This window comes from Crotalus tigris, unplaced genomic scaffold (genome assembly GCF_016545835.1).
Source record: "Crotalus tigris isolate CLP2741 ecotype Arizona unplaced genomic scaffold, ASM1654583v1 scf7180000019068.10715455, whole genome shotgun sequence".
In the NCBI taxonomy this organism is placed as follows: domain Eukaryota; kingdom Metazoa; phylum Chordata; class Lepidosauria; order Squamata; family Viperidae; genus Crotalus; species Crotalus tigris.
The window spans coordinates 7166899-7180346 of NW_024097358.1; the positions used below are offsets into that span (position 1 = coordinate 7166899).

The following is a 13448-nucleotide window of genomic DNA, read 5'->3' on the forward strand; positions in this document are numbered from 1 at the left end:
TATAAATAAATACATAAACAAACAATAAATACATTTTTAAGAAAACTCAGTTGGAATAATTGTTCCACTATTAAAATCTAATTAATAATGTGATTTAAGAGGAATTTCCAAAGAAATACATGCTTGAGTACAAGATAGGAAGCTAACAGAGATCCTGTCCCCTTAAATCTTCATGGAGATTTGCAAATCTCCATAAAAAGGCTTACAAATGGTAATGCCAGACCTTCCAAATTTGTAACTGACAAAGCCAAACAGACCTGTCGCTATCAGCTGGATATGGCCTTATATGATTTTTCTGCCTGCTTAGGACAGTGGAAAAACAGAACAATCCTGCTGTAGTTATTACAAAGTGCTATCATCTTTGGATGGATTGTTTTCTACCAAGTAAAAGTTCTGTTCTTACAGCAAAGGAAAGAATCCTAAAAAGTGAGTCACTTCCTCAATATCCTGCTGGCAGGACTACAAGGAAATGTACTGTCTTCTAGTATCACAGAAGAGATAAGCACATTGATCTCAAAAATTCTGAGCATTGGCACACTTGGAAGAGATGCTTACCTGACATATTGCTTTTCACCGAACATTGGCTGCTTTTTCTTTTACGTTTCCCATCCGGCCACCTTCAGAGAAGAGAAAAAGGAGAGAATCTGTCAGAAATATGGAGTTTTGCGCATTCAATTTATCTTTCTTGCTCATCTGCTCAAACCTTATCCCCTGCCTCAAAAACGTTCCCAAATCACCAGAGATCAGCTCACCCTTTTTCTTCATGGTGCAGCATTTCCATTATCCTACACTCTTTAAGAAATCAGGAGGTGTGAGCAGTACAAGGGGACTTATCTGAGAAGAACAGAAGTGATAAAGAGGTTGGGAAGATGTTTTAATGCACATATGCATGGTTAACCCTCTCTAGGGCCAAGATTCCCATGCTATCCTTCACACAAGTAAGAGTCCTGCTATTCTGTTCTTACCTCAAGCTAGAATGGACTTTATGCAGGAGATCAAAAAAAGGGAAGTTAAATTATCAGAAGGCACTTAAAAGAAGCTAACCCAACCCAATCTAAGGTCTTACTTCTTGCATTGAGATTTATGGCTACCCTAAAAAGAAGTGAGAGGTTGTCATCACAGCATTACACTTGCCCAAGAAGCTCAGGGTGATTGTTCCATTTAATCTTGTGACAGCTTTTTAGTATAGGTTAGGACTTAATGACATAACCTATCCAAAGTTAACTTCTGCCTTAAGATAATACCTTGCTGGAGTAAGAAAATGTGATAGAAAGAAAGGTGTAAGTTACAAGAATCCTTTTGGTAGCTGAACCATAAGTGTCTATGAAAGGGAAGAGGAAAAATTCATGAAACATTGGAAATTCCTGCTAGTACAAAAAAATAGAGTCCCAATTCAGCTAATATTTGCAACTATACCCAATATTTTGTGCACATGTATTTAATTTGTGTTATTAAACTTGGATGGTATACTTTATTAATTTGAAAAGAAGATTCAAATTACAGTATTTGGGGAAAAGCCTAATTAAAGATTGTTATAAATTGCCAGAAGTATATATATATATATTTTTTAAGAAAAGAATAGATGATTTATTGATTACTGACCCAAACTCTAATGAATAATCAAGGAAAATTTATCAAAACTGTCTATTACCCAATGGTCTGAAATTAAATTAATTACCAAAAATCCTATGAAACTTTAAATGTTTCAGTAATTTGAGTACAGTATAGTATGCAGAATCTGAGAATATTTTTTTTCTAGTCAAAGATCTGAGAAATTGTTTTTAGAGAAAAAAAATCTTTAAAATAAATGTTAGAAATTTCTGATAATAATTCTTCCAAAGATTTCAGACAATTAAAAACAGCTGAAAAAATGATCTTGTGTGTATAATTTATATGCATATATGACTGAGATAAAAATTTTATGTAGGTAGAATATTCTTAGAAAAAATGATTTTTTAATTAAAATATAAACTATATTTCTCTGCAAAATATGTACAGATACTCCTTATTTATAACCATTCATTTAGCAGTCATTTGAAGTTACAGCAGCACTGAAAAAAGTAACTAATGGCCATTTACAACAGTTGCACAGCATCTTTACATGTTTAAAATTTGGATAAGTGGCATGTATATACGAAGGCTGCATCATTCCAGTCATGTGATTGCCATTTGCAACAGTTCCAGCTGACTTCCAACAAGTAAAGTCAAATGGGAGAATCTGAATTCATCTAATGACCATTTGATTGACTTAACAACTGCAATGATTCACTTAAATGTGAGAAAAAAGGCCCTAAAACTGGGTGTGACTCATTTATCAACTGCCTTGCTTAGAAATGGCAATTCTAGTCTCAACTGAGGTAAAGAAATCAAGGACTAACTGTACATAGGAACACCTACATGCCCATAATCCAGGGAAAATCTGGCTTTTAATTATTTCAAATTATAGACCCTGTGCACTTTTTCCTAATATACCTCCAAAGAAACTGAATATTCTTAGCACTATTAGAGAAGGGGCAGAATTTATAGCTTCCATTGTAGAGAATTTAGTATTTCAAACAATTAGCATGGTATAGTAGGTTAAGATGTTAGACTAATCAGACTGAAATCTGCTATCGGCCAAGGAAATTCTCTTTGTATCTTGAATTAGTAGCTCTCTTCCAACCCAATTTATCTCACTGAGTTGATATAAAGATAAAATGAAGGCATAGGGTATAAGCTGCCTTGAATTCCTTGGGGAAAGACATTATAAAGCAAAGTAAATACATGAATTTCTCATACTAGATTGAGCTGTATGAACCTAGAGAGCCAGTTTGGTACATGATTAAGGCATTAAGCTAAAAATTGGGAGACTGGGAGTTCTAGTCCCATCTTGGACATGAAGCCAGCTGGTGACCTGGGTCAGCCATTTTTTCTTAGCCCTAAAAAACAGGAAATTGTAAACCACTTCTGAAAAACCTTGCAAAAAAAAGTGCAGGGACTTGTCCATTCTCTTAGAATTGGACACTATTGTATAAAAGAAAAAAAATGAACTTATCCAGCTGTGTTCATAATTACATCAGTTTAGCCCCTAATATCACTCTCTCCCCATCTTAGTTTCAAGATGTTTGTGAGCAAGAGAGGAAATTATTTTCCAGAAAAAGAAGGCTACAAAGATTAAGCCTGAATGCCATCTAAAATGCAGCAGGGTTGACTAAGACAAAGAATTTCAAGGTTCATCCACTATATAAGAATATATTCTTTGCAATATGTGATCTTGTGGGCAATTCTGTTGAGCAATTTGTTACCCACTGAAAAAAGCAATCCAGGTATTTAATGGGACTGTTCTAAGAGGCCTTCCTCTTGATGTTTATTGAGAACCTTCAGAAGAGGCAGCAGCAAAAGAGACTTCTTAATGTGCTAGAGGAGAAAAATACCATAGATATTCAAGTCTGATTCTATGCTAAAGCAACAATTGAGATGAAGCATTGTTATTTCTCCCTTATAGTACTGGCAGGCTTGTCAGTTAGCAGTTTAGTTAAGAGTAGAAGCAGCAGGTAGATCTCCCATTGTGAGCAGTTAGCATAGCATTCTGCTAATGGTCACTCCAATTTGCAAAGGATTGATTTTTTTATGGGGAGGGTCTATTACAAGTGATACAGGTAACATCTTGCCTAGACTCTGAGGTAAAAAGGTATAATGCTTTCCTAGCTATCTCTGGACATCTGTGATCTTGATCCATGCTTCTTGACTCTTCAAGGAATCTGAGAGGTATGATGAATTGGAATGAGAGGTAGTTAACATGTCTGTTAGGAAAAAATAGATGCTATTGGTTTTGTGGTATACCCTGCCTGAAAAGATCCTTTTTGGAGCTCTTTATATGGGACAACTATGGCTCTGTATCTAATATCCAATTCTTGGGTGTGAGATTGTATCAGGGTACAGCTGCAGAACACCTTAGATCAGTGGTGGCGAACCTATGGCACATGTGCCAGAGGTGGCACCCGGAGCCCTCTCTGTGGGCACAAATGCTGTTGTCACAGCCCCGCCTCCCCCTGCAACCGCCTCCTCACCAGCAGCCTGCCTGGAGGAGAGGCTCCCTCAGGTGCGGCCCACGCAGAGCAGCACAGCCAAGCACATGGCAGCTGGGCAGCAGGGGCAAGACTCCGCCCTTGCGCCCCATTATGTGCAGATGATGCTGCAGGGTGCAGGCGGAGGGTGTGGCCACCATGGCGCTGCAAGGCTGCCTGGGTGATCTGTGGTGAGTGATCCTGTGGGGAGTGGAGCGGGGGGCGGACCAGGGGGCGGGGCGGTTTTTGGGCACTTGGTCTCAAAAAGGTTCGCCATCAGTGCCTTAGATGAACCAGATTATTTGGATCATTTTCACTTAAGATTCAAGCTTGGATATGGGATGGACCATCTTCAGTTGCCCTCTGGATGACCTTTAATGAGATTTGAGAAACCTGCCCATCATAGTATTTTTGGATTTCTTAACAGCCCTCAATAGCATTAGCCTGGGATCCTTCTTGACATTGGCAGGAAGGGATTCAGAATTGGAACACTCATTCAGTGTCCATTTAAAGTTATGGTGGTGTTGACCAAGGAGGACTTATGATGGGTTCTCATATTGCAGCTCTCACAGCATCCCATAATTACATGGGGTGCTTAGCAACTGGCTTGCAATTATAAATCACAGTCTTCCCCAGCCACACAATTCCCATTTGTGACCTTCACTGCTGGTTTCTGATGAGCAAAGTCAAGGGGGAAACCAGCAGGAGATTATAAATGGTAATCACTTGACTGGGGGATGCTGTGATTGCTCAGAATTTGCCTGATGACAGAAACTGGGATTGCTGCAACTGCTATCATAAGTTGGTGCAATTATGTGATATCACACCTTATAACCAAGTTGCTTAGCAAATGAGTTTACAGTTCCAATTACCATTGTTAAGCAAGGACTACCTATACTTCTGCTCTTTTTCTTCAATGCAGTTCCACTCAAGAGATGGGGGATGAGAGAACGGCCAAGAGAGTTTGCTCTCTATGGAATGCTGCAAGGCTCAGTTTCTCTCCTCTACTTTTTTATATTTACATGAAGCTGCTGGGAAGTTTGTTGTGCAAACAGCAAAAGACATTTTGTTGAAATCTTGGCCTAGTGTCTGAAGGCTGTGAAGGATCTGGGTAGGGTTCGCATTTTTTTTCACTGAGCAATATCTTCAGAATTGCCATTTGACAGGGCAGCACCACTTCTGAAAAAAGCAGGTCTATATCTCTGGCATCCTTCTGAACCTGCAGCTACTGCTTGATGGTCAGATGGAAGCTGGAGACAGGGGACCTTTGTGCAGCAATGGCTGGTACACAAGGTGCAGACTTCACTGAAGCAAAAGACCTCCTGATGGTTAATTTACCACTTGTCTGGATTACTACAATGTGCTTAATATGGGGCTGCCTTTGAAAAACACTCAGAAATTTAAATTGCTCCAGAATGCAGCAATCCAGGTATTGGTTGCTACAGGCCAATATGGGCATATACTAATTTTCATTTTCTTTTATCTTTTATGAATATTTTACTGTGAGAAACATTAAACAGAGCAAAATAAAAGTATGATAATGATTAATTATAATTAGAAATTCTGCATATTAGTACTTATTTTCCCACCCCTCCATGGTGATCTTAACATTAGTGAAATTTTGACTTCTTCTTCTTCTTCTTCCTTTTCCTCTTCCTCTTCCTCTTCTTCTTCTTCTTCTTCTTCTCCTCCTCCTCCTCCTCCTCCTCGTCATCATCATCATCATCATCATCATCATCATCATCATCATAACTGTCATTACAACATACTACAGGGAATAGAGTCTTCTTCATTTAATAGCCTGGGTTCGTCTCCCCCAACAGAGTAAGTGTGCAGAAATGCATGTCTCTCCACTAGCTTTTCCTTCCAAAATAAATTCCAAAGACAAAATGTCCTTTTTGGCCTAGATCAAAAACAACAACAAACGGTGACCTCAGCTGAAGCTCCACCAATCATCTGCCAGTCCAAGCACTTCATTTGCATGTAGATATCTTATTGGCAGTTGTGGTGCTAAATGGAATGCAGAAGGCAGAGTGGGGAAGACACCCTGTTGGACCTCTTTGCAACCTGCGTATTCATAAAGTACTGAATTGGGAGGGGGAGTCTCATGTTTCTGCAATTTCATAGCACTTCAATTTTTAAAAAAATTCCCAGCCTATTTGCAAACTATTTTTAAAAACTTGGCAAAGAGGAATGTTTTTAGTGATTTCTGAAATCACCCCATAAGACTGAGCTCAGGTGGGTCTCTTTAGATAAAACAGTGATGGTGAACCTTTTAGAGACCGAGTGCCCAAACTGCAACCCAAAACCCACTTATACATCATCGGGTGCTGGGTGGGTGTGGCCCATTGGGTGGGCGTGTCTGCGGTAGTAACAGCAGACTGGGTTCAATCAATTTCAACTTTGCGAGATCTTCCCCTCCCCCAGAAGTTGAAATTGATTGATTGAACCTTTTTTTTTTTTTGCACAGCAGTGGAGGCCTAAAGCAAAAAGGTTTTATAAAACCCAGCTGAAGACCTAGGACTGGGTCGATGGTGCACGTGCCCACAGAGAGGGCTCTGAGTGCCGCCTCTGGCACCCGTGCCATAGGTTCACCACCACTGAGATAAAAGGTCCCATGAAGTCATTACACATAAAATCCTATGAACAAGACAGAAATGCATCAAATATAGCCCAAATGCCAGGGAGATTTCTCCTCAGAATTAAATAACAGAGCAAGAAAAATGCAGCAACAGATAATAATAATAATAATAATAATAATAATAATAATAATAATAAGCTCCCAAAATGGTTGTTAGAGCATGAATTCTTCTGAAAAGGATTTACAAGAAATGAAAAATAGCTCTCATTCAGCAGCTACAGTGTCAACTGATCACCTGGAAGCACAATTTGCTTTGACTTGGCTATCACAACTGTGATGAGAAGAACCACAATTGCCAATTTTATATCCTGGAATATGTTTCTTTTTATATACATATTATTTGAGATTTCTGTACCAGAAATGGTATAGCATCTAGGCCAGTGATTCTCAACCTTTCTAATGCCGTGACCCCATAATACAGTTTCCCATGTTGTGGTGACCCCCAAGTGGGTGTGGCCACCAATAAGAGGGAGTAGGACAGCTAGGGAAAAGGGAAAAAAATGGCGGACAGCATGGTTTGGCGACCCCCATGAAATGGTCATTCGACCCCAAATGGGGTCCCGACCCACAGGTTGAGAACCACTGATCTAGGCTCTCTACAAAATACTACCCATTAGGTAGGCCAATTGCAACCTAGATTCAGGAATTGAATCTCGGGGAAACTTAATCTTTCTCTTCTTTTTCTGCTAGGATTCCCCATATTACCGCAAGCAAGAAAATATGTGCTTGGACTGTACCACTCAGACAACAGGAAGGCACCTGCACAATTTAATACTTCTCCATAGAGAAATAGCCCCTTAGCATGAGAAATTATATTTAAGAGAAAATAAGTTCATTTTGCCCCTTCCACACCCCCACCACAGACATACACCTGTTTACATATTTATAGTTAAATGGAATGGAAACCTGTAGTGATGTAAACTCCCATCTATAATACAAAGTGATTCAGCCCTAATGCAGGTTTATGCAGTGTTAAAAAACAGGGCTTCCACATCTGTCTCATAGGCATTTCAACAGAAATATACATCCAACCAAATGCAGCCTTAATGTTTGAATTACAGCAGCAGGATATGCAAAGGAAAGGCAGAAAAAATTAAAGCTGTTTGTCAGTGAAGCAGCCCCAAAACAGCACAGGCTGGCAGTGTGTACGTGCACTCTTTGAACAAACATTACATATCAGCATGTACACAATGCAGCTTCTAAAAAAAGACTATCGTGACTGCAAAGTTGAGGGGGAAGGCAAGACTGGTACGACCAGACTGATACCCCTCCCCATTTCTAAAGCACCCAACAGGATGTCCTCTCATCCACGTAAAGCTTATAGGCACGGCTTGTACTAGGAGTTCCTGGAACCAGTGCCAGACTATGCTCTCTCTCGGCTGTTCCTCACAACAGCTTGCATGACGGTGCTTGGCTCTCTGCCAGCAAAGGAGGCCAGGACGGCACCTGAGGACAGTATGTGCCAGCAGCAGAACACGAAAGAAAGGCACAGAGATATTCTGCCTTATAGCCTTCGGGATTCCCCAGAGAGGTCGGAGAGGAGAAGAGAAAGAGCAGGGAATGCAATAAATTGTTTTTGATCTGGGTGCCAGCTTCTAGGGAAGGAAAAAAGACAGAATAGCCCTGTGAATTCCAGTGGGTGGGAAGGGAAGGGAAAGGGAAAGACTTGGAGGAGATTCTGATTTGAAATATTTGTGTGCTAGAATGGAGACAATGAGCTTTGATTGCCAAGTTCAAATCTTCCCTGAATGTAAAATTCAGTAGGAAGTTTGAGTCATCACCATCTCTTAGATTTAGACTTGTGGTATAAGGATATATGGGCTGGATAAGGCACCCCTGCATGCTATGCTACACATTTTGAAGAGAAAAATAAGAGGTGTGTGTGTGTTATAAATGCAGTAGATGCTGTAAATATATATGCAGCAACTACCTTCCCCCCACCCCACAAAAATATCCATCTTTACAACAAGGGTCTCAAGTAGATGCTTCTACCAAACAAAATCAAAACTTGTTTTCCCATTGCATGATGGCTTATTGTGGAAAAATTGGATATTCAATCCATATATAGTCACTTGTTGGGATGCAATGCTATAGAAATCAAATCAAATCAAATCAATGAAGTGATAATTGCTCAGATAATAACTGTGAACATAGAAATGATTCTTTTTATGGTAGCCAAACTTATTTCTTTCTCTTTATGAAAGGATACACAACTCAAGAGTAATGGATTTCTTGGATGGGCAAAAATAGAGAAGAACAGAGCATTTTATCTCAAACTTGTAAGCAAATCCTATCCCTAAGTGTTTGTGTATCTAGTTAATTAATTAATGAACTAGCTGCTCAACACCTAAATAACTCTGGGCAAGTTATGCCAACATATGAAAAATATCACCAATCAAAACAGCAAAGTCCCAAACCCAAACCCATAAACATTCCGACAAAAAAAGAAAAACACCATAAAAAGTGTCTCCACAATCATCCTATTCGCAACAACTGGAAAAACAACTAAGTCTTCAATAATTTCCTGAAGTACATAAGGATGGGAGCCACATGAATCTTTGAGGACAGTCGACAAAATGTCCAACAGAGTAGGCGCACTTCTTGGGTTGTGTAACATGACATTGTTTAATTGACAGGACTCATAAGTATACTCACCCTGCTAGACAAAATTAGACATGCAAGGACAACTGGACACAAGCAGTGCATCAAAACATTAGGTCCTATGACATGAAATGGCTTTAAAGGTAATAACTAGCACCTTGAATTGAAAATGGAAGCCAACTGCCAACCAGTGGAGTTCAGAAAGCAGAAGGGTCACATGGGCATAACGTGATACTCCCATGACTGTCCTTGCTGCCACATTCTGGACCAGTTGTAGTTTTGGAATGGTCCTTAAGGATAGCCCAATGAATAGCATGTTACAATAATCTAATCATGAGGCGACTAATCATGAGTGACAGTCTCAAGGTCCTCCAGGACTAGTAAAAGGTACAAAAGTACCTTTGCCACAGCTATAGGAGGTGAAGGTCCCCTTTGCCACAGCTATAGGAGCAGGAGCTGAGAATCCAAGAGGAAAGCCAAATTGTGCATAAATTTCATTTGAAGAGCTGCAGCCCCACTGAGAATCAGCAATGGAATCCCTCTAGTCTAGACCCAGGAGGCCAAACAGACATAGCCACTTTGTTTTGTAAGAATTGAACCTGAATTTGTTCTTTCCTTTCCAGACATGTATAGCTTCCAAACACTGGATTAGGACTTTGATTGTATTGCTTAGCTGGCCAGGCGTCAAGATGTACAGTAAGATATCATTCACATATTGATGATACGTGATCCCAAATTGGTGGATGACTTCACCCAACAGTTTTATATAGATACTGCACAGACAGGGAGAAAAGCATCAAACTCTGCAGCACCTCGCCATGAGGGGATCACACCCATGGGTGTGATCTCGCTCCACCTGACAATACCAACTGAAGAAGACCCAGTCATAGAGAAAGGATGAAAACTGCTGTAAAATAGAGGCTTCCATCCCTAAACTCTGAGGCCAGTTCAAAGGGATTGAATAATTGACAGTACTGGAAGCCACTGAGAGATTAAGAAATATGAAAACAGATTCACTACACCCATCCTAGCTTTGTTCCAGGGCATCAACAAGAGAGACCAATGCTATCTCTATACTAATCCCTCCAGGGTCCTTCTAAGCTAGAAACCAATTCCGTCTCTACCATGTTGCCAAGAAAAGAAAGGTTAGAGACTGGAAGATAAGATCCAAGTCTATCTTCTTGAGGAGAGAAAACATACCAGTCTCCTTCAAGATTGAGGGGATCATCTCCTCAAAGAAACTAACATCACCATAAAGATCCAATCACAAGTCATAAAGCCACCCAGAAGAGATCTGGATCTAACAAACAGGTGGGTGAAATAAAAGGCTAAAAAATCCTATCCACTTTCTTAGAAATGACAGAATCAAAGCTGCTTAAAATGCCTTGTCCTGGACACCTCGATTGGATTATGTTCAATCAGAGTCCAACTGTTTGCAAATCGACCAAGTAATAAGAATATTCCCCACAGCCCTCTCCAGTGGCGACAATCTCCCTAAGCATGAATGCTGGTAAACATTTGGCCACTTTTATCACTATAATATAATATCTAATACAGGTTCTTAATCACGCTCAATGAGGTTTGCTCTTCATCTTCCTTCCATAGCACATCAGGCATTTCTTTTTGCACTTCATCTGATGGAACTCCTCCGAAAACCCAGGCATGCTCAGCAGGAAAAGAGAGACCTCAAAAGGGAAATCTGGTCTGAGTCCCCAGTTGCATGTTTATTCTGGATTGCAACTAGAGCCTCAGTTGAACTGTTCATCAGAGAAAACCACAGATCCAGAAGAGGACCCCCCCCACTTTCTTATATTTTACACAAATTTATACTCTGCCATGTGCAATAAATGAATAACTATTTACACATCCTCTAATTTACATTTATCACAGAATGTAGAAATCTGGAAACAATATTATAAATATTTGAGAAAGGAAAGCATTTTGCAGTCAGTGTTCAAAATCCCTCCCTCACTTCCTATCTTACAGTCTCAACAGAATATGTAGGGATAAAGCTTGCTAAATCACCACTTGCATGAAGCAGTGTCTGGAACTTCTCTGTCAAGGTTGTGCCTTTTGAGCATCTGAAGAGTGCATTTTACTGACCATATCAGCCCCATCTACTTTCATTTCAATATCAAGGATCCAAGGGAAATTTAAGCCCCAGTAATCCTCATTTGAAAATTAAGCAGAGGTCAAGTTCCTGATGCTAATCTGAGCAGAGGGCAAAAGGATTTGTTGGCAGAGTTTTAGGGGAAGGCTACTGAATGTAAATACATACCAGGCAAAATCCAAACAAATCCAAACCTTTGGATTCTCCCAACTCTTGCAAAATCACAGAAGTACAATACCAATTATGTGCAGCAGGTGGCAGTGTGGTTTACTCCTATTAGCTCCACCCAGAGTATGACTGGAGAAAAGTTTATCCTTGTTCAGCATAATCACTAACATTATTAAATAGTTTATTCATTTACTCATTGACATTTCACCCAACATTGGCTGTGTCTTATCAAGTCCATATTCAGAACCCCAAAGGTCAAAAAGGCACCTCATGATAGTTGGAGTGGAAAGTCAGTCAAAGATTCAACCACTGTCAATTGTTTAGTTTAATCTTTGTTAGTTTTTTTATATGGATGGGATGTGTGTATGGGGGGGGGGAGGAAGAGAGAGGCCTTGACCTGATGCACAAATCCAGCTTTGGGGGCTTATTTATTTTTTAATTTATTTTTCAATGTATTGGGAGAACCCAGAAAAGGATCAATTCGATAACCAAGTTAAGCTTGTGGGGACCAATCCAATAAAACAATTCTCAGAATGCCAGTTCTGAGCCAAGCCCATGTTTTATTATTTTCTATCGTCCAGCTCATGTACATCATGGACACAGACACTAATCCATATAGGTAAAGAGAAAAGCCTAAGGTCCATGTATATATCTTAGGATATTATAAATGGGTTGTATAAACAGAAAATGATTGCCTCCAAGCTCTTCAGCTGTATTATACAGTTAATTTCTGCCCTTCATACAACAGCATGAGAGAAGAGCTTCTCTGAAACAGGAAGTACTGTATCCTATTATTACATTCCTGGGTCAATTAATCATGGTGGCCTTGGGCAAGTGTTTCACCTGTCTTTTAGCCAAGCCCAACCTTCAAAACTTTCCAGGAGTGATGGGTGTTGAAGTTGGATATTTCTGAATGATGTCTGATTAGATGAGTTGGAGGCTAGAATAAACAGCTCATATGGAGAAGGTAAGGTGAAAGATAGTTATACAGGAGGCTCTATTCCATCACTTCCCAACAAATACCCTGAAAGAAGTCATTTAAAGTTGGAATTGCCAATGATCTGTTCCTTGAATTGAGTTACCTCATTCTTCTAATTGTATAGGTCAAAGTTGGTTGGGAGAACAAGACCGGCTAACTTCAGATATGCCACCTTGAGCTCCTTATACAAAGAGGGGAATACCTGTATGATCAAAAGAAATATTAACATATATTTCATTGTGATGAATTTGGGAAAAATTGAGTGGCACCAAATACTGGGGCAAGATTTTCACAAACTAGAGGATGAGGTATTGGCATGCATCAACTCAACTTTGAAGTCAACCATTGCTAGATTCCTTATGCCTAGTGTTGTTATTAAGTAGAGTCCTTAGTAGTCTTAGTAAGTTTGTTCATTTGCACTTCAGTTGGTTGTTAAGATTGTGAATGCATGTTCTTTTAGAGTCTGAGACAATAATGCTTTGTGCTTATATGTGTTTGCCATGCCAACTTTACCATTGAGGGGAACATTGTTATTGCCTATTTTCAGATCACTGTCACTAGTTACACAGTGCAGGAATTGCATGATTTCTATTCAAATCTATTCCACATGACCTTTATCTGCAGGTCTCAATTTCTTCTGGAATGATGTTGCCTAATTAGACCCCCCCCCCAGGATAGGTTATGGAACAAGGGTGCCATCTACTGGCCAGGTGTGCTCACCAGAAACTAACCACATGCAGACAGATTTAAAGGGGGGAGAGGAAGTGACTGGAGGAAAAAGAGCATTTTACAGGTTATCACTCACAAGATGAGGTCTCTTTTCCGGTTGCTGGAAAGCTCTTAAGCTCATAAATGAACACTGGTTTCAAATACTAAAGCATGGAGATATAAATAGCCTGAAAT

General features: G+C 39.8%; 1 protein-coding gene across 4 annotated transcripts in view; it reads right to left on the bottom strand.

Moving 5' to 3' along the window:
* Window positions 1–13448, bottom strand: part of THRA (thyroid hormone receptor alpha) — a 163440-nt gene that overhangs the window by 34643 nt on the left and 115349 nt on the right. For 3 of the 4 annotated variants that reach the window (XM_039358801.1, XM_039358800.1, XM_039358802.1), the window contains one exon: window positions 556–617. In XM_039358801.1, coding sequence (XP_039214735.1) covers window positions 556–617 — 62 coding nt within the window. Of the gene's footprint in view, window positions 1–555; window positions 618–12648; window positions 12669–13448 lie in introns of those variants that run through there. The other variant, XM_039358803.1, reaches the window with a different exon arrangement.